General features: G+C 57.7%; 1 protein-coding gene across 8 annotated transcripts in view; it reads right to left on the bottom strand.

Annotated features, from left to right (window-relative positions):
- MYT1L (myelin transcription factor 1 like) overlaps positions 1-20,550 on the bottom strand; it is a gene marked incomplete at both ends in the record, with an annotated part of 128,786 nt that overhangs the window by 57,880 nt on the left and 50,356 nt on the right. For 6 of the 8 annotated variants that reach the window (XM_080812798.1, XM_080812799.1, XM_080812800.1 and 3 more), the window contains 6 exons: positions 1,401-1,637; positions 2,901-3,151; positions 9,749-9,960; positions 13,735-13,842; positions 15,440-15,530; positions 19,897-20,031. In XM_080812798.1, the coding sequence (XP_080668924.1) occupies positions 1,401-1,637; positions 2,901-3,151; positions 9,749-9,960; positions 13,735-13,842; positions 15,440-15,530; positions 19,897-20,031 (1,034 nt within the window). The remainder of the gene's footprint in view (positions 1-1,400; positions 1,638-2,900; positions 3,152-9,748; positions 9,961-13,734; positions 13,843-15,439; positions 15,531-19,896; positions 20,032-20,550) is intronic. The other 2 variants (XM_080812804.1, XM_080812805.1) reach the window with 1 other exon arrangement.

Here is a 20,550-nt window from a genome sequence, read left to right as displayed (position 1 = left end):
CCGCCACGCCGTACTTGGTAGCAATGACTTAGCACTGCAGGAGAGAAAAGACCGTGGGACTCTTGCCACTCAGACTCTGTTCTTCTGCAGCGCCTGGATACGTAAGTCATTCGAAGAATCAAGATAACGGGCTTTAGGATGTAGTGGCCTTATAACCAGGTGCCTTTCTCGCCGATCCTACAAATAGCGGATGCTCCCTTTCTCTGCACTTCCTTGTTTCTCTAAGAAGCTATTGCTTTGATGGTGGTTTCCCTATGGTATTTAAAAAGGATTTTCATTTTTTCCGTGAATAAAGACGATGTCATGATGTTCAGAACTGAACACTGGGGAAAAAGCCAGTGCAATAAAGGACAACCGTTTCTTTTCTCGGCCCAGAGGGTATTTTAACTATTTTAGTGACTTGAATGTGGCCATCGTAACAACGGGTGTCCCCACTTTTCGAAAGCTCATGACACACCACTTTGCTCTTATGAAAGACCTACTTTAGTACCTGCTTTTGCTAAGAAAGAAACCCAAGTAGGATTTTTGCTTTTACAAAAAAGGCAAGAAGCGCACGTAGCATTCAGTGCTGGTTTTGCGGCGAGCTGTGGGAGCGCAAAGTGCATGCTGAGCCTCGGGAACGGCTCTGTCACGTGCCTGCCCCCGGAAACCAGGCTCAGCCTCTTGGCTTCGAGCTCCAGAGCTCAGAGCAGTGTCTGGGAGCATGAGGGCTTGATCTCAGGTTATCTGTGCATCTGTTAGCAATGTGTGTCCTGAGGTTTAGAAAATCAAAACCTGAGAGGCAATTTTTGGGGTCTAGGAACACTCAAAATACTTTCTACATAAATCAATTAGTCATGCCATTCGACTTAGGGACGCTTCCGTAGGTAAGCTCTATGTTCGGATCGCAGGAGAGATCTGTATTTTAAAAATATGTTCTTGACAGAGGTGTTTGGTAATACTGCGCTCAACAAAGATTTAGGCGATAGTACTAAAACGATTTTTTTTCGGGGCTGGAGTATACCCTCCGAATATTTTGGGTTTGACAACAGAAACTACCCTTAGTTTCAAAGGGCTAGCTAATTAATAACTCGTAGCTAATCACTTAAGTATTTAAGATGTACACTTCCCTATCTGCAAGGAGAACCATGCTTTATAGCAACAGGTCACCAGAAAAATGGACTGGCTTGCTGTTGACATATTTTCTTAGAGAAATAATTGGTATCAAAACGCACATGATAGAGAAGAAAATTCATCGTTGAAGAGAGTTTGTGATTTGTTTCACCAAATCAGCATTCGTGAAAAATCTCGCCCTGATCATCGAAGTGTGTGGTCAGCCCTTGTTGGCTGAGGTCATATCCCGGGAGCCCACGGACGCCCGACCCCGCACCCCAAGCCAGCGGGCAGTGAGGGGGACATACAGGGACCTCGGCAGTATCACCGCCGTCTGCCCTGCGAGGCTTCATCTTGGTGTAGTCCACAGGCAGCTCCCAGCAGTCGTCCTCTCCCAGCTGGAAGCACCGGCTGCCCATCACCGCCTGCTGTTGGGGGGACATGGGCTCCAGGGGCGTCAGGACAGGGCAGCAGCTCTCCCGTGGCCGTGGCTTGTTCATGCTGAGGTCCAGAGTCCCATTCTCGTCCACCTCCATGTCGGGGTTCTGCGGGACAGAGACACACACTGATCACGCAGGCCCAGCCGCAGCCCTGCCTTCAGCCAGCTCAGAATTCAAGCTCGGGTCCCTCCTGCGGTCTCCTGTGTGCGGACTCCCGAAGGGAGCAGAAGCGGTCCCTTGGGACACGTCTGCTGGCCTGCGCTTGGCCGCGATGCTGGATGGCAGGGGAACGCCCCTATTCACCGGCTGATGACCTGTCGTCTGTCTACCCACCCGTCTCCGCTCTACCTCACACATCTACAGTGTACGCACCACCCTCCTTTACCTTCCTGTCCCTGCAAGACATCCCTGCTTTTAGAAATAAGCCAGAAGAAAATCAGACGAGGACCTAATCTCCATTCTATTCCAGCTCAAATAACATTTAAGAGATCAGAGCTAGATACGCGTTTATGCTTAACAATCCTTTTTCAGTTTCACTGATGCGAACACTTCGAGATGAGGGAGAGGCATGGAGGGGCGAGGGAGAAGCAGCCAGAATTCACTTTCCAACACGAACTCCTGTGCTGACGGGCTTCGGGGAGGGGGATGTGCAATCAGTTCCAGGGATCCTGTTGCGGTGATTACGGTCTGACCCGCTCTGTTCCAGCAAGCCTGCGCTTTAGCCAACGGACTTAAAAAATAGACGTACTGGGTGAGTTTCTTTTCTTTCTTTTTTTTTTTTTTAATTAAATGATGCTTTCCAACAGGGAAAGAAGTGTGCAGAGCTCGCCTCTCTGGAGGAGGGAGGCAAGGAAGGACACATGGAGGACAGAGCAGGAAATCCTGCCGACACTCCGCCACTTGTGTCCCCGGAGGGTTACACGCTCTGGAGCAAACATTTGATTTCAGCGCCGGCGTGAAAGCTGCCCCCTCCTGCGTCGGGCGGCTCCCCCTGCACGTGGGAGTGGAGGGCAGCGGCTGGGGAGGGGCGCCCTGCGCAGGTTGCCGCCTTGAGACCTCCCAACGTCACTGTGCCGGAGCCCCTCATGCCAGGGAGCACCCCTGCTTACAAATTTGGCCTGCATCATGTTGGATTAAATTCTCTCAGTCTTAGCTTTAATAGAGCAAAAAAAAAAAAAAAAAAAAAAAAGATGGGAAGGGGTTGCTTACTTTCCCCTTTCGCCACAGAAGCCTGTGCACGCTAGCCTTGGATTTAGCTCGGGGTCGCGCCCCAGCCCCTGGGCAGACACCCAGGGCAGCAGGACGGGGTCTCGGGCTCCGGGATGCCCCTCCCCCCGCCCCACCCCCCACCCCGGGTGCTGGGCGTACCCGCGCGGTACACAGGTCCTGTGGCTTGGTGGACAGGTTTTGCGGCATCTCGCGGCAGCGCGTGGACAGGTTGAGGATGGCCGTGGCCGCCATATGCGCCGCCTCCATGTCGTGCGCGAAGTCGAAGCTGCTCTTGGAGCACGTGCTGCTGGCGCTGCTGCCGCCCCCGCAGCTCATGTTGCTGCTGCTGCTGGGCGCGTAGCTGCTGGTGGTGCTGCTGCTGGGGCTGGCGTTCTTGCAGTAGCGCTTTGCTGGGGAGACACGGGCACGGCGATGACTTGGGTCCCCGCCGCCGGCCGACAGCACAGTGGGGCACGCGCCCCACCACCCACACCGCACCCCTCCCACTGGCCCTGGGGACACCCGCGGTGGCGGCGGGAAAGAGCCCGTCTGGCCCTTCCCGGGCAGCAGCGCGGGTGGGGCCGCTGCCCGTCTGCTTACGGCCGCACCTGATGGGGACTCGGCCACCTGCTGTATGGAAGTGGCAGCTGACTCAAGGCCGAAGGACAGGTGTCCCAGTCCTCACTGCCCGTCAGCTCAGTGGGTGGCGCGGGCCCACAGACCTCCTCCCTCCAGAGACTGGCTGTCCCTTCAGCCCAGAGGGGCCTCCACGGACCGCTGGGCAAGCAGGAGGGAAGCACCCCTTTCCCCAAGAAGAGCCCCACCCTGGGGGTCTCATTGAGAGCCACGTGGAGGAAGTGGCACAGTGCACAACCGTGGGCACGGCTGGGCCCGAGGTACGCAGGGCAGCGCACACCACATGCTGTCCCACACGCTGTCCCCTGCAGGGAGCCTGGCTTACAGGACACAGGGGCATAACCCCTGTCACCCGGAGCATACGGGTACTTGGAGCAAACGTTGCTTTCATGGTGGATTGGAAGTCTCCTCTGGCCCACAGTTGGGGAAACCCTGGTGGCTGATTTGTTAGGGGCCCGTGGCCATTGCCAAGGGCAGCACAGTCACAGGGTGTCCCCTGCAGGGCGGACAGGTCTCGCCTGGAGTCCTGCCCAGGGAGGGAGAAGCCAGGGTGAACCCAGGGGTGCAGGAAGCCCCCCCAGATGTCCTCACAGCGTCCTCGACTCCGCCAGCGAGCTCCTCTTGCGCAACCCCCCATGCCTCTTTGAATGTCCTGTCCAAAGGGAGCTTAGCCAGCTCTTCCTGCGTGTCTGACACTGTCCCTAGTGGTCTGTGACCTGAGTACCCTGTTGGGAGGACGTGCACCGTGCTTTCCTCCCAAAGGAAGGGGCCAACACCACGGAACCAAACAGTGGACCCCACACAGCCACCACGGTCGGTCACCATGAGCCATACCAAGAAACTGCCCAAAGCACCGTATTCAGAGCGAGTGAACGTTGTGATGAGCTTTCATCACGGATAACTTTCCACTTCGGACCCAAGACGCTCTTCCTTTTGCCACCACTGGGCTGCCCGGTGATGCTGGCACCAGGCCTCAACCTAGCACCCGCTGAAAATCACTGAGCCGCTGCCGGGCAGGTGGCCGTTTGAAGCAGGTCCCCTCACGTGGACCAGAGGGTTGGCTGCACACACTCAGACCCCCCAGCCGGAGGAGTCCGTGCCGGCCAGGTCCCTCTCCGCGAGGACAAATCAGCACACCTGTCTGTCTGGGGCATGACCTTCCCTTCCTCGTCCTTCTGCGGGTGCACATATCTAAGCGGCCGAGGGCACAGTGTGGGGTCCGAGCACAGAGACGTCCCACGGGGCTGAGGCAGCAATGCAGGGGGACCAGACAGAGACCCTCCCTCGAGAGGCAGGCCCCCGGGACCTGCACAGCGGGCACGGGGAACCACGCCGAGTCTGCGGCTCGTGGTAGTCTCCCTGGGACTCAAGTCTGTGGCTTTACACCACAGAAATCGTGGGAGAAACACGCAAGTACTTCTGAGGATTCTTTTCCTAACGAGGGCTGGCCGCTGGCTCAGGAAAGTAATGGAATGCATATAACTAAGGAAAAAGGCCATTTCATTTTGAAATGAGCATATTTCAGTTTCTAGGAGAATGTCAGCAGGACACGTGTGTACAGCAAATGTCCCCAGACTTCTGGTAAAGGGTGTCTTCTTCATCAGATTATGGAGTCTGGTAGGACCGGGCAGGACGCTAGCAGGTGAGTGACCTGGGGGCGACTGTGGACGAGCCTGAGCCAGGAGACACAGGCGGGACAGGCAGCCACACACCTGGGCCCTGTCACGGAATGCAAGCACATCTTTGTTTTGTTCAAAATGAAACTAAGAGTGTAGGTCCTCATAGTTACCACCTGTTTGGGAAAACGCTCACAAAGCCAGCATCAGGGACCAGTGACGACAACAGAACACTCTTCCCTTTCCGATCGGTCAGCAGGCAGCACTGGTCCCTGTCCTCCTGGGTGCTGGCCTGTCCCTGGGTGGGATGGAGGTCACGCCTTCCCGCGTGCGGCTTCCGTGGCAGCCCACCAGCCCTTGCACCGCACTGAGAAGCCCCCCGTTCAGGACTCTCTCTCTCTCTTACAGGACGAAGAAAGCCTCGAGGGGATTTCTACTGGCTAAATATGGCAAATTTAAAAAATGAGCACCACATTCACCTCTGCCCTACTTGTGAGTCTCCCTAAACGTGTGCATCTCCCACTAGGAATGTCCACCTTCTTCTGTCTTGACACAATGGAAGAGTTGAAGCCCAGACCTCCGCGAAACCAGAGAGAGCGCATCCGGAGCTGTGCCTCCTGAGGGCTCACGCCGCGGGGGACCTGGGTGCACCCGGAGGGCCGTGCGCCCTCACGCCCCGACCCTCACGATGCCCACACGGCTCTGTGCGTGGTGAGTGCTACTTGGAAAAGGAGCTTTCCTGTGAGAATGCAGCTCGGGGGTCTACGCACCGCCTGCTCGTGTGACTTAAAGCATCGGCTCCCCGTCCGGCCCCTTCGTTTCCCACTCACTCATCCAAACGGGCAGCGCTTGCTCAGCCAGCACCGGCACGGCGGTTTGAGACCGAGGACAGGAGCTTACGGCCCGGCACGAAGACAAGCTGTCTACCTGTGAGGCCGCCAAGGGTGAGACCCAGAGCTGGACGGGGACCGGGAAGAGGCGTGCAGCTCTGCACGGGCACCACCGGGAGGGATGTTCCCGGGAGGCCCCAGCTCTGAGAGGCTCTGGGAGCAGCCGGGCTGTGGGGCAGCCCACCGACAGCCGTGGGCAGGAGGGCGGGTGGTCCAGGGAGAGCTGGCTGGGGGCAGGGGTGAGGAGGCCAGAGGCCCAGTCCTGGGGCCTCCGGACGACCCCTGAGGAGTTCTGGGAGCCGCTGCCGGCAGGAGGCCCGGACAGGGCCCGGGACGGACGGTGGGAGGTTGAGCACATTGGGCGACGCTGAGTTCGAGGAGCAGAGGAAGTCCAGAGCCGATCACAAGTGTTCAGCTTGGAGAATCCAGAAGCTGGGAATGACAGGTCGGGAATGACAGGGAGGCTCACGAGGGGAGCCCTTGCGGGTTCTGGGTTTCGGCAGAGCTTGGAGTGGTGATAAATTGCCCAGAGACCCGAGCAGAGAGGTCTCGACTGGGTTTGGCAGCTGCTTCTGTCAGGACTGGACAAGAGTCGGGGCTTTTCTGCCACAACCTCTCGCTTCTGCCCTTGCGTGGCGGGCCCAGTCACCGACAAGATGCAGGAGCACGGCCGGGGCCCGTATGACTTCACCCGTGAACACTGAAATTTGAACTTGACGTAATTTTTACATGGCACAAACTCTTCTTTTTTACCCAACAATTTAAACATACCAGCACCATTCTCAGCTCGCTGTAACAAACAGGCTGGGGAGACCCCGACCTGGTGCTCATGGGTGATGGCAGGGCCGACAGACACGTCTGGGAACGCCTGCCCCTTCCCATCTTCCCTCCTCCACTACCCCCGCACACGACTTCCATGCCGGGCGGGAGAGCTCCCCAAGTTCCTCAGCACGGTGGGGACGCAGGGCCCTTTCCTCACCTGCCCCACAGGTGCCTGTCCCTGCTCTGAGGCACCTCGTCAGGCCACAGGTCCTTCCTACTGACCCATGGGTCTTCTGCTTCTGCATAATTTCTACTCAAGCTCAGGCTCAAGTGCAAGATTTGCCGTTTTGATGAACCTCCTGCTATTCCCTTCCGAGGGGACGTCTGGCTTCACTGTCGGCGCGAGCGAGCGTCCCACGGCCCTCCCTTCGCTCCCCGCGCCTCCTTGACACTTGTTATCCACAGGGAGCGAAGAGCCAGACAAATGACGCATAACAGAGAGATGACTGATGCATGGGTGGGTGGATGGATGGATGGACAGACAGACAGAAAGACAGATAGCAACTAGCCAGTGTCTGGAAGAACGCAGGCACTTAACGTGTGTTGAGTGTTTCAGAACACAGGCGGTGGGACCTACAGTGTGACAGCCGAAGACTGGGGATGAACGTCCTATTTCTCTTCCCTGTCGGACATCTCCGTGGCCCTGCCCCTTGCTACTAAAGGTTGTGCTTCCCCAGCAACAGGCTCATTTCACAGTTTCTCTTCAGGAGCAATGGCTCAGTTCTCTGCATCCGCGGCAAGTCTGGGGGAGGTCACTGCCGCAGGGTGGCCACAGGCTGCCGTCACTCTGTGGTGTCTGCTGCCTGGTGCCTGGCTTCAGGGACAGCTCTCTGCTCACATCCTATCAAGAAAACTGACCCAGCCACTCTCATCCTTAATGGACATTTCCTTTGATGTTTTAAAAGTCCATTAGATGGGGGCGCCTGGGTGGCTCAGTGGGTTAAAGCCTCTGCCTTCGGCTCGGGTCATGATCTCAGGGTCCTGGGATCGAGCCCCACATCGGGCTCTCTGCTCGGCGGGGAGCCTGCTTCCCCCTCTCTCTCTGCCTGCCTCTCTGCCTACCTGTGATCTCTGTCTGTCAAATAAATAAATAAAATCTTAAAAAAAAGTCTGTTAGATGAATCTAGTGTGAGAGAAATGGAGTTACTGCTGTTCTTTTCAGTAAATTACAGTAAAAGGCTACCTTTCCCCACCCCGCTTTTTTTGTTTGTTTCTTAAAGACCCAATACTGAAGTTTTTGTTCCCTATTCTTGTTTCCTTGTGGGCCAGGTGAGGAGTTTGGCTCAGCCAAGGTTTCTGACAACAGGTCCTTTCTGGGTGGGGGGAGTGAATGGCAGTCGTTCCACGTTTGTCCCTATCCTCACGATAGCGCTGTGCGGCCCCCCAGGATGGGGAACTACCACCGCCGCCCGCTCCTGGGGAAACCAACACCCAGAAGGGTTCATCTGATAAATATCCCTCCGCTCTGAGGACAGACCAAGTAGGTTTGACTTCGAATCTACTAATGGGTGTTAAAGCATGAAAATGTGCTCTACTGGTCACGACCTCCCCCAAAGTCCAACCGTAACGACGAGGTCAAGGAAACCGGGCCGCCCAGGCCAACGGCAGCGAACAGGTGTGGGAGACAAGCGGCCCAAGGCGCTCCTCCCCAGGCCGCCGTGAGGTACGTGAGACATTGTGTGAATTCTGCTTTCTCGATCCCTCATGTGCAGCCCATCAATCACATGGATAAAACGATGACAAACCAGAAATTGGCGAATTATGATAAAGCAAAAATAATTACTTTCTGTTATACCCGAAGCCACTGTTTTTCCACTTACATGTTTGTTCCTCCGTGTTAAGAACTGATGTGTGCAAGGAGAGTCAATACACGACACACAGGAGAACGACCGAGTTTTGCTCGCTGTGCGCACGGATTGTCATTAAGGCAAGTGATGACTAGTCAGAAACACGTGCGGCGACTCACCCTGCGTGGTGAAGAGGCTCTGGAACCCCCCAGCCATTCACTTTATATGAGTTTTTGGTGTGCTATGATTTTAATTAAATATCTTCTTCCAAGAAGAGCTAAGATATCTTTAAGGGACCACCTCCTCTCCTCTGCTACAGAACACCAAGATAAGACTTATAAATCGAAACGTCTACATCCCACATCCCAGCCAACTCAGGGCACATATCCTAGAATTCAAAGCAGAAATGCAGTAAGGTCAGTACGTGACATCAGGGAGAAGCACTCATCCCTGTCTCTTTCAGCGACTTACCACGTGAGTGCAAGGAAGCGACCGGAGCTAGCTCGGAGAGCTGGTTGCCGGCTCCGAGCCCACTGGGGCAAGTAAGTCCCCCCTCTTGAGAAGCAGGTGGTGTTTCATTTGTTCTACCTGCTCTCTGCTTTTGGTGCAGGCGTGGTAGCTAGGTTACCATGGGAGGCCCTCCTGGCCCCACTCCCCATGGGGAAACAGGCCAGGGCCGGCCCCTGCTGGAAAGGAGGCCTGCCGACACCAGCGGCGGTCTGCTCTTGCTTGGGTGCACCTTGGAGTCACCGGTAACGCAGAGAAGGTCACCGTACAGGCAGCCCCCCTGGGGATGCCGACCATTTGGTCCAGGTGCAGCCTGGGCATTAGAATGCTCAGCGCGTCCCCAGCTGACTCTCGTGTGCACCCAAGGTTGAGAACTCAGGGGGCATGCAGAGTTTCTCCAACGACCAGGAGCTCTGGGGGCTTTGTCTGGCACTCCCAGGTGGCTCCGTGCCTGAGCCAAGCCCGAAGGAAGTTTATGAAGACGAGGACGGCATCGGGAAGCACACGAGCCGACGGCCCTCGGTCTCCGCATTGTGAGCGCGGCCCGAACGAGCTGCTTTGGAAGCATCCGGGGAGGTCCTTCTCACCCACACCCGGGGGCACACAGGCGAGCGCGGCCTGCGCGTGCGCTTTCTTTGGGCCCCATCAAGCGACCCCATGCTCGACCAGGTTGTAGGAAACGGATATACACAACAACAACATCATCAACGGCAAGCGTGACTCTCACGTAAAGAGTGTGCACCTCCTACCATCATATCCTTTGGGGGATATATCCCTGGTTTGCACCTTGGGAGCTATGGCCCGCTTGCCGTAAGTATGGCCGTCGTAAGTGTTGTACTCAAACGAGGTCTTGGAATATTTCTCCAGCTCTTTGGCGAGGTTGGAGCGGGGCGTGGCCGTGGGCACGCTGTTTCTGTAGCCGTAGTGAGGGATCTCCAGCTGCTTGACGAAGCACATGGGCCTGCAGGCAAACGAGAAAGAGTCACCGCTCGCTCTCCCTCGGCCGCCGGTGAGACGTGGCTCTGGTCGGCGTCGGGGCACGCCGTGCCGCTCACAGCCGCCTTCCCGAGCAGAGGCCATGGGCGTGGGATTTCCCCGCCCCACGAAAGCCGTCCAGGTAACGGCCCGTGGGCGTGGGAGGAGCACCAGGTAGCCCGTTAGCGTCCTTTCGCACCGGCTTCAGAGAGTAAGCGTTGTGCCAAAGGAGGTGAGCCAGTAAGACATTTTCCTTAAAAAAATAAGAAGAAATAAAGAAAAACTCGTAGGGATGTGGGCTGACCCCAAACAAGATGACACGTGCCTGGCTGGACATGAAAACGGAAAACAAAGAGGCGCCCGCAGGCCCGTGTTTTCACGCGAGGCTGCCCGGCCGTCCCCACTCTGGAGGGCAGCCCTCGCTCACCACACGCATCGCGCTTCCGCCTCGCTGCGTGTGCGAGTGCCAGTGTGTCCCCGCGTCCACCTCTACGGGAGGGATTCTATGGTGTTTGGGGAAGTGACTTGAGACTTACAGACAATCGGTGTGTGCGGGGGGGGGGGGGTCCCTTTGCTTCCCTCAAGCTACGGCTTTCCTGAATCACCAACACACTCGTTCTGCTTTCATTTATTCAGCCTTTCTTGTCAAGGTGACGGGTGCTGTGCTGAGTCGGCCAAGGCCTGTTATCTGAGGCACTTGCCCGGGGAGCCCGTAGAGGCCCAGGGAGGCGGAGGCCCTCGCCCTGCCTTCAGAGAGCACGCAGCATGGGACATGATTTTAAGAGTCCAGGTGGAAGTCAGCTGGACGGGTGGACAGGGTGTCCAGGCGAAGGTCCAGGGAATGGAACCACAGAGGTGAGATGCGGGCGCGCCGACAGCATCTCTGGGGACTCACAGGGGTCTGGTGACCAGGGACCGGATGGGGGGGTCTGCTCTGCCCGGCGGGCAAGGCCTGGGGGTTTGGGCTGGGGAGGGCACGATCCCCAAGCCTTCAGAAGGTTAGGAGCAGCTCAGAAGGAGCGGGGTCTGGAGCAGAGACCTCGGTGACAAGCTGGTCCTTGGGGATGGGCAGAAGTTGTCCCGGAGGTCCACCCGCTGCGGCCAGGGAGTGGAAAACCAGAACAGGATTGGAAGCGCTGACGTCTTCCTGCTGCGCGATCTGCTTGGAGACTTTTCAACTCCTAGTTAAGTGAGTGTGGATTTATTTATTTGTTTATTTTTTAAAGATTTAAAAAATTTTTAAATTCGATTTGAGAGAGTGAGCAAGCGCACATGAGTGGGGGTGGGGCTGAGGCAGAGCGAGAAGGAGGCCCCCCGCTGAGCAGGGACAACCCCCCCCCCCCCCCACAATGCAGGGCTGGATCCCAGGACACTAGCTAGGTTCATGACCTGAGCTGATGGCAGACGCTTCACTGACGGAGCCCCCGGGCGCCCCACAAGTGCGGATTTAAATTATCTTCTCTTTGCTCCCTTCATGTCTCCTTTCCTGCCTGCTGAGTGAGCGTGCCCGTGTGGAGACGCTGTGGGGACTGTCCACACGGAGACCAGATCCTCCAGGCCTTGCTCACGCTGTGGACACGGGTGCCTGAGCGGTGCCCCGGGAGCTGGGGAGCACGGGGACACCCTGGACACAAGGCCGTGGTTGGCGTGGGTGCCTCCCTTTGCGCCCTGTCCCACCGCCTCGCCACGCCCAGCTAGAGGCACGGAAGGAACATCGTTCCTATGTGCACGTTGGTCCGCACGCATGTGTTCCATTATCGTTGCCGTGGTTCTCCATGGCTCTGGCCTCCGGAAGGGGACCCGTGGCCACGCAGCCACAGAAACAAGGTCGGGGCTGCTGCTTCTGGCTGCACATCGGCGTGAGGCTCGTGTCTGGGGTGGTGTTCACAGTCTGCGGCCCCCAGGGCAGCATCTCCCGCCTGATGCCCGCTCACCCAACAGGAGGGTCCCCGGGAGGGACGGGCTCAGGGCTCGTCCCAGCTCTGAGGTCTGCCTAGAGGCGGTGGATGTGGACAGAAGCCCCGAGCCTCGGTCCCTCTCTACCTGTCCTCAGTTCTCTTGGCTGACAGCCGTCCCTTCGCAGACCGACGGAGCCCTGGCGGGGAGCTCCCACCTGCCAGCATCAAACGTGATCTTCTGGGAGGTGAGTGCTGTGTGCTCACAGGGGCACGTGAGGCAGCTAGCACCCCACACAGAAAAATCTAGAAGAACACACACCAACATTTATTGAGGGTTTATCTCTAAATAGTACACTTGTAAGTGGTTTTTATTTTCTTGTTTTTGTCTATTTAAGTATTTCTCATTTTCCATAAAATTTTAACTTTTCAGAGCACCTGGGCAGCTCAGTAGGTGAAGCGTCTGCCTGTGGCTCAGGTCATGATCCTGGGGTCCTGGGATTGAGCCCTATGTCAGGGTCCCTGCTCAGTGGGGGGCCTGCGTCTCCCTCTGCCGCTCCCCCTGCTCATGCGCTCTCTCTCTCTCTGACAAATAAATAAAGTCTGACAAAGAAGATTTGAAGTTTTCTACTGAAGGATAAAAGGGTGTATAGCCACTGGTAAAACCCTTTCAGAAAACGAAACGAATGCACAACGAAACCAAGCAGGTGTTCAAACCAGTTAAACACTGCCTTTTCCTAAGAGATTTACCCCAAAGAGCTCCCGTACTGCAAACAGTGTGTGCGTGTGCGTGTGCGCGTGCATGTGCGCTCCCCGTTCCGTCTGCGACCGGAGCCATGGCCGCCGCCTCAGAGGGGCGACCTGCTCCCCCCACTCCAGAGGTGGGCAGCCGTGCAGCCCGCAGGACACCCTGGGAAGACCTGGGACCTGTGTCCACTGAGGTGTCTGGACGCCGGCCGCGCAGCCTGGGCTTTGAAGGGGCCAGTGGGGATGAGAACGGGGGGAACTTCTCTCTCCGCCCCTCCCAGAAGCCTCCCTTTCTACACTGAAACCCGGGTTGGACCAGGAGATCCCGAGGTCTTCCCGCGACAGTCCGTGACTGAGCTGGTTCAGGTAAGTCACTCGGCCGCCCTTCCCCCGGCTCCTGCTCATTACCCCATGGGGTGTCTGGGGACAGAGGGGCCGGCCCCTGGGGGGCTCCCCCACAGAGAAAGGCTCTGGCCGTCCTGCACCGCAACGCCTGGAGGCAGGCGGGTTCTCCATCCTGGGCTCCAGGTTAAATGAGGATGACTCTGGGTATCTCATGGAGGTGGAAAGCACCTTGCTTCCATCTAGCAGGCCCAGAGCAATGAAACACCTTCCCGGCCGGGAAGAAGCAGAAACACCTTGTCTACTCTCATTTGAAGACTCCCAGTGGGTGGACAGAGTCCCAGAGGGCAAGGTGGCCCCCACCGTCACACAGGCCCTGTGGACCTGGGGAGGCTTGGCTCTTACAACTGAGCCACCGACCACTCGCGTTCCTGCCCCCGAGCGAGACTGTCTGCCTCCCCTGCTTCCCCTCCAGCCCCCCAGTCCCCCAGTGCCCCAAATCCCCTAGCTCCCCAGAACTCTCAGCCCCCTGGCCCCCTAACATCCCAGTCCCCCAGCGTCCCAACTTCCCTGTGCCCCCAAACCCTAGCCCCCCAGAACCCTCAAGCGCCCCAGCCCTCCAGCCCCCAGCCTCTCAGCCCCCCCAGCATCCCAGCCCTCCAGCCCCCCAGCCCCTCAGCCCCCCCAGCATCCCAGCCCCCCAGTGCCCCTAGTGCCCAGGTACTGGGCGCCAAGTACGTGTGGATCTCACAGCGGGACCGGCCGGCATCTGGTACCTTAGCACTCGGTCTGAAGCCTGGTTGGACTTGGACACATCACAGCTCTGGTGTTTTTCCTGGGCCTTTGCCAGTTTCTCTGCAGCAGCAATGGGACATCCAGAGAGGCTGCGAGGACAGAACATAGAGTGAGTCGACTCCTCCCACGGCTCTGCGGCCCATGGACCCCGTCGCCCCCTCCCTGCCTTTCCTTTGGTCAGCACCAGAGCACCCCAAGCAGCTTCCCACACCTGCCCTGGGCATTCCTGAGGGGCCGGCTAGGACAGGGAGAAATGACCATGGTTGTGCTGTGCGTGACTTCCCGGGGGGTCTCCAGGGGATGGCGCTGATGGCCGTCCGTGCGTGAAGCACACTCAGCCCTTGCCAGCCACAGCGAGCCCAGTTCTGCGTCCCTCAGGAGGACACGAGCGAGCGGAAATGACAGACACAGACTCCACCCCAGGATGCTTCCGCAGAGGAGGACGAGCCGCGGGGTTGGGATGAGCTGCTGAAAAGCCCCGAAACGGCAGCTCACGGACTGGTGTGAAGGGGAGCTCTCAGCTGACCGTGGGTGCGCCACTGACCCAGGCGCCGGGGCTTCTCAGCCCCACCGCTCGCCCACGTCCTCCCCGGACGGGGGAATGGAGCGGGAAGAAAGCAGAGCGCTCTCCAGGACCGCCCGGAAGCGTTGTTTTGGAACTAAGTATCCACGGGACAGACGGCGTGCGGGCTCCCTGCCTTGGCCTCTCTTCTTCCCGAAGTCACGGCGTCTACTCTCCGCGCGCCGGCACAGAGCTGCACGTAGGTACGGATGCGTACGCCACGAGAGCGTCACGTCTCACGGACATGGGAAGCCCAGGACTGATGAGCGAGCAGAGACTAAACATCGTTTCAAACGATGGCTCGACACAGCCTTACCACTCCATGGATCGCTCCTTTCTCCTGCAGGCTAAGGCCAGCACCGCCTCTGATGGGCACAGGGTTGCGACTTGTTTCATTATGAATTTAACACAAGTAACCAAATTTACCCGACAGCCGGCAAAAATAAGATGAAACTCGTAACAGTTTCCTTCATTTAGGATATAGTTTTGCACGAGCGTTTGAGGCCGAAAGCAGAGGCCGTAAGACCCGTCCTAACAGATCCGTCCAGCTACTGGTGAAGAAGTGTTGGATACGATCTGTTTCGTGAGCAGCTTAGTAGAAGTCAGGATAGGAGGGAAGAGAACTGGAATTGTCCAGAGCAAAAGTATGATTCCAAGCAAGCCCATTTACCTGGCTCACGGTCATGCCAAACGTTCCCCAACGAGCACTTTGGGCCTCTGCTAGTATTTTGGTCATGTCCGCACCGATGACTGGGGTCTTGGCAGAGTTTCAGGGGTGACCTAGTTAGGTCCCAGACCATCCAGTCTTCGTGCCTCGTAACCCCTCCCTGTACAAGGTGCAGAGCACGGCTCCTCCCCGCCCCTGGATGCGAACTGAGCGTTCCCCGTGGAGGGCGCCTCCTGGGGGACGTGGGACGAGTGGGCGGGACAAGTGAAAACAACCCACTCTGCGGAAAGGGGTCTCAGAGTTTGCCTTCCCCATGCACGATGCCCTCCCAGACAGCGGCCTGTCTCCCGGGGCAGGACGGGGAGGCGTGCAGGGCACACTCCCTCCGGAGGCTGGGGTGGGGGGGCTGTCGGGGAATGTCCCGCAGCGGCCTGGGGCACAGGAGCGTTTTGCTTACCTTCTGTGCGAGTTCCTGTTGCTATTTACATGCCCTCGCCCCGTGCAGCCCGGAGTGGGGCACTTGAGAACATTCTCATGCATGGCAAGAACTTGACAGGGAGAGGCAGAGAAGACAGCCCAGCATTAAAACATAGAAATGGTCTGAATACAAGAATAAGCAATTATTTTAACAAAGGCTGGGTTAGTTTACAACGGACAGTCCTACACACATTTGTGATGGACATGGTCAGGAAACACATGTAGGAAGAAGAAGGTTGTCTCAACCTTAGTGTCACTGGCATGCAAAGCAAGGTGCACTGGGTGGGGCTGCGGAGGTCAGCAACGTGGTAGCCGACTCGCTCCCGAGGGGGCAGGGAAGCAGGGCCTCCCCACATCTCCCACACGTCGGCACCGAATATCGGTTACCATGTAACAGCACGTAGATGGGTAATTTTTAAAACATGCCTGTGTCCTAGAAACACACAGTATGATGACAGCACGGTGGTCATGGGTGAATAGAGACTCCCAAACTCGATTTTTCAACAAAACAAGGTAAATAATGACTCCTCATCTGGGAATTAAATATTCTGTTATTCTGCCAGTGGGATAAGCTGCAATAGTGTTATGTCGTGTTCCCTGTGAAGTCAGCACAGGGACACCAGGGGGTGGGGTGCTGCACTGGGAGGAGGCAAGCAGCCTGTTGCCAGGAGAGAGTATCTGAGTTTACACGGGGCGGTAACTGGCCTGGACAGTTCACATGTCCTCTCCTAATGGGTCCTTAGTGAGCAGCGGCCGCTCTGGGGGAGCTGGAGGGGGTGACAGGTGCTAGAGGGAAGCCACTAGGATAGGACCCCAGCCCGGGGCCCCGCATGACTGTCTGCATCACGGCAGCAAGGCCTGGGGGAGCTTTCCCTGCCGGCGAGGTTTACGTCACAGCAGGACCATGAAGAACAAAGTCTGCCCAACTGGTTATGTGTTCTGTGTGATTCTCCTCCTTCTCTAGAGCAATCTCTGTCTTCCCTGAAGTCTGCGTGCTGCCCCCCTCCGGGGCTGTCCTCTGTCCCGTCCCGGTCTTTACAGACTGGCTACATTCCGGATTCTTCAGTCTTGTGGCTCCTGTGTTGTCCTGTCAATGCTCGGTGAGCACTGAGGGAACAAGGGCGAGCTAGCCTTCGGCTCGCTGTGTGTCGGGGGCTGCTGGAGGGGGTGTCAGGAGGCCTCTTCCCGGGGGACCTGGCCCCGGGCCCTGCCAGCTCGCCCCCCCATCTCCCACGCAAGGTTTCATCCTATGCTCCTACCCGGCCTTCACTCTCCCTTCGAGGGTCTGGATTCACCTACGTCGTTCTGGATTCTGCACGATGTTCCCAACTTCCGGCTACGACACCACATAAACCCTTCCTGTGACACAATGTCCCTCTCAAGTCAGCCTTTCCTTTCCATTCATGCTACCCTTTTTGAAATAAAGTCTTCCCTGGAGAGAGCGGAACCTTCTGCGCCCGGCCGTGGCGTGGACCCCAAGCCGACGGCGACTGTCTGTCCCACTGAGCAGAGACGTGGACTCCTTCCCGGGCCGGCGTCAGCGGACCGTGACTGAGCCCGGCTCTGCCGTCCTGCTGCTGTGCCCTGCCCCGTCCCTCAGCCCCCCCGAGGTCCTCAGACCTCCACTGCAGCGGTGGTTCCCGTGCCCCCCCCAACAGAGCGGTCAGTGACCCCTGATGCCATCCCCCCGGACTTCTTCCTCATGCCTCCCCGCGTGGGCCGGACCTTTCTAGAACAGCCTCTGCTCCCTCTTCTTGGCTTTGTGTTCTATGTGCTCCTGCCCCAAACGCCCGTGGTGGGCTTTTGCTCATGCGCGCTGCATGCCTCCTCTCCAAGCAAGGCCACCCTCAGTTCCTGCAACCCGCTGAGAAAGCAGACCCCGGGGGCCGCTGGACAGCCGACCTCTATGGACCCCGGACAAGCCCCCCCCCCCGCCCCCCGCCTGCGGGAGCACCACGCACACTGCCCGCCGGCCTGGAACAGTCCGGGCCGTCCTGTCTTCTGCTAGTGGGGCCCCACTTCTCCATCACTACATCGGTCAGTGGAGTTGGCATCCTCACAGCCACCAGGTAGGGTTCTCCGTGTCACCTCCCGCCCCTCCCTCTCTCCTCCTTCATGCCTGCCTGTGTCTGGAGCATGTCTGGAACTCATCCCAGACTTCCCATCCCTGGCCACTGTCTCCGACACACCTGGCGTCCTGTGTGGCTGACCACGGCAGCCTCCGGATAAGGCGCAGACCCCTCCTCGCCCCCTCAGGACCCCAGCTTAGGGCGACCCCAGGGAAGCCTGCAGGTCCCTTGGGAAGACTGATGGCTCAGGTGGGAGTCACCCACTGGGGAGCCCCTCCCACCGTGGTCCCCTTCTGTCTTGAGCGCATGGCCCCGTCTTGGCTGCACTGGGAGCTCTTGGGGGCCAGAACCCCATCCTGTCCACTGAGTGGTGCGTCGTTTGTGTTTCTAGGGGCAGCGTGTTGCAAACGGACTGCTGGACTGCCTTCAACTGGGCCGAGAGGATTGACAGAGGCTGGCCCAGAAAAAAATGGGAAAAAATCGAAAGTCTAAAAAAAGATACCCCCTCCCCGAGGATTCTAATTTTTTCTCTTTGTAAATTCTTACGGTACTGTAAAGAACTACATGTAAGTATTTAGAAACGGCTTTCTGTAGATGCTCTGGAGGGCGGTCTCAAGGTTGGTGTGGAGGGGCTCACCTGGTGAGCCCGGGTGCGCTCTGGCCCCCGTCTGTGGGCGCACAGCCCCTGTTTCTACTAGTTAGGCTTTTCCTGTGAAAATAAGGAGTCGGGAGAATTTCCCAGCCAGGGAAAGGAACTGATTTTCTACTTGGGAGACCCATCCAGAGAAATGGTATCAGGCAGGTCTGCCTAAGAGGTCAGCAATGGTCCTCATGCTGCACGCACGGAGGGCCCGAGGCCCACCTAGGGTCTCGGCCCGTGCGGCCTGACACGAGAGCAGCGAAGCCAGGCCCGGGGAAGACACACAGGCTGGGGCCTCCGGCAGGTGGGGACCGCCATCTCGACTCCGCTCTCTGCTCGGGCAAGTCGGTGCCTGCCCACAGGGGTGCGTCTTCAGTTTGCCAGGCACCGAGCTGAACCCCGGGAAGAGAGGGGGAGGCCATCTGCTCCCCGCTTTCCTCGTGGGGGGACCGGGGCCGATGGCACCCGGCGGGGCACGTGGGGAGTGAGGGAGGCTGCGTGTGCTGATGCGTGCGAGCGGCCGCCCGTACGGCGCTCGGGCACAGAAGCTGCTGCGTTCACACCACGCCCGCTCCTTGCTCATGTAACACACGGGCCGGCCAAGCGCTCGGATGCGTTCCCCTGTACACTCACAAGGCGGTTCCCAGAAACGCGGGCTCCTTATTCTCAGCGGCCCTCCAAAACCCTGGAGGCACGAGCGCTTCTAAAAATATTTCATCTGAAAATGTTCAGCTAAGCCTGTTTCGAAGCCTCGACTGCCGCTAGGGACTTCTTTGTTCTGACAGATTTGTGCCTCAAGAACTCCGAAGTGAGCCGTTTGGAGGGGACGACCCCCAAGAACTCCTCTCAACAACCCCGGGTCGTCCTGCTGCGTCCCAGCCAAGCTACTCCGTGTTGCCTTCCAGAAACTGTGTCTCAGGTCACAGAAACATCCTTGACACACCTCAGGCTCAGAATCAGGACCTTAGACTCATCTGGTCGCTTCTGAAAATGTGCCTTTCCCCTGAGCAACCAGTACGGTCATATTTAAATGGCAAACTTCGTGGGCGGAGGACAAGATAGACAAGAGACGTGGACACCCTTTCAGTTCCAAAATAAGCGTAGCTGTGTTCACCGAAAATTGTGCGTTCTCAGAACCTAACTAAGAGAAGGCGTCTGATCTACACCCACTGATTTACACTGAGGTTCACTTGTGTGGAAATGTGGGGACAACCGGGACCCGAAACAGACTTTACAAGCGAAATGCAGTAAAATGCACCTATCAACACCCGCTCTTCCGCACGGAAGTCAGGCCGTCGGGCAAGAGGACCTTCCTCTCAGGGATTCACGGGGAGCTCGGCTCTGCAGGGAGGGGGTGTGGGGTAGAGACCTTCTGAGTCCTCTTGTGTGGTTTGTGAGAGAAGAGGGGACGAGTGACTTGTCGGAGGTCCCCAGCAAGTCAGAAATGGAAGTGGGATGGAGCCCAGCCCATCTACTAGGGAGCCACGCTGCGCGAAGCAGCGCTGAGTGTGTGTGTGGGGGGGGGGTGAGGGGTAGGGGGGCGGTCGTCCTCGGCCATCGGCGGGAGGGGCGCGGACAGCCCCCGCGGGCCGGTGTGGATGAGAAGGGGCGGGGAGACGAGGACCGAGGCTGGGCCGCACTGACATGGAATGACAGAGGCGCGTGGCTGACACAGACAGAGCCGTGGGTGTGCGCGGCCCCACGGGCATTGGCGGAACACGGACTTACTTTCCGGAGGGACCCTATCTTTGTGCGGGCATCCGGACAGACTGCGGTGATGTGGGTAAAGCCCGGTTACGTGGCCGGTTCCATCGCACCCCGGGGTGGGACACTTGCTCTCTTTCTTTTCTGCTCTCGAGGGATCTAAAAGTGACAACAGGTGTCAAGAGAGTGAGTCTTCTACCCGTCCGAGACAAAGGAGATTCATTAACAACCCGAAGAAACCTCGATAAATAAAGAAGAAAAGCAGGGGTCAGGGGACAGGCTGTGACACAGACCTGCACAGGTACTTCTTTGGTTTTGGGTGATTTTTTTTACCTTAAACAGAGTAATCATGAATCACAAAATACTTTACTTTCTTTGCTGGTGGGGGGAAAAAGGCTATTCCTACCTTAGCTCCCGAATAATTGTTTTCCCGTGTGTTACATGACAAGCCGTGTTGCTCAAAGAAATCAACGTAAATAATGATGAGACAGTGACCTTCTCAGAGAGCAAAACCACTTGGCGATCCTCCACAATCGCTCCGTGAAATTCAGCCAGGGGCACAAGGCCATGGCAACGGTCTGCCGTGCGTGTCTGTCTCATCGAGAGCTCCCAGCATCGATGCTCTCGGATGCAAAGTTTTACGGCTGCTGGAGGCTGTCACCTCGCAACACTGCTCCA

Source organism: Martes martes (assembly GCF_963455335.1).
Source record: "Martes martes genome assembly, chromosome: 9".
NCBI lineage: Eukaryota > Metazoa > Chordata > Mammalia > Carnivora > Mustelidae > Martes > Martes martes.
This window is presented reverse-complemented; position numbering and strand designations above follow the sequence as displayed.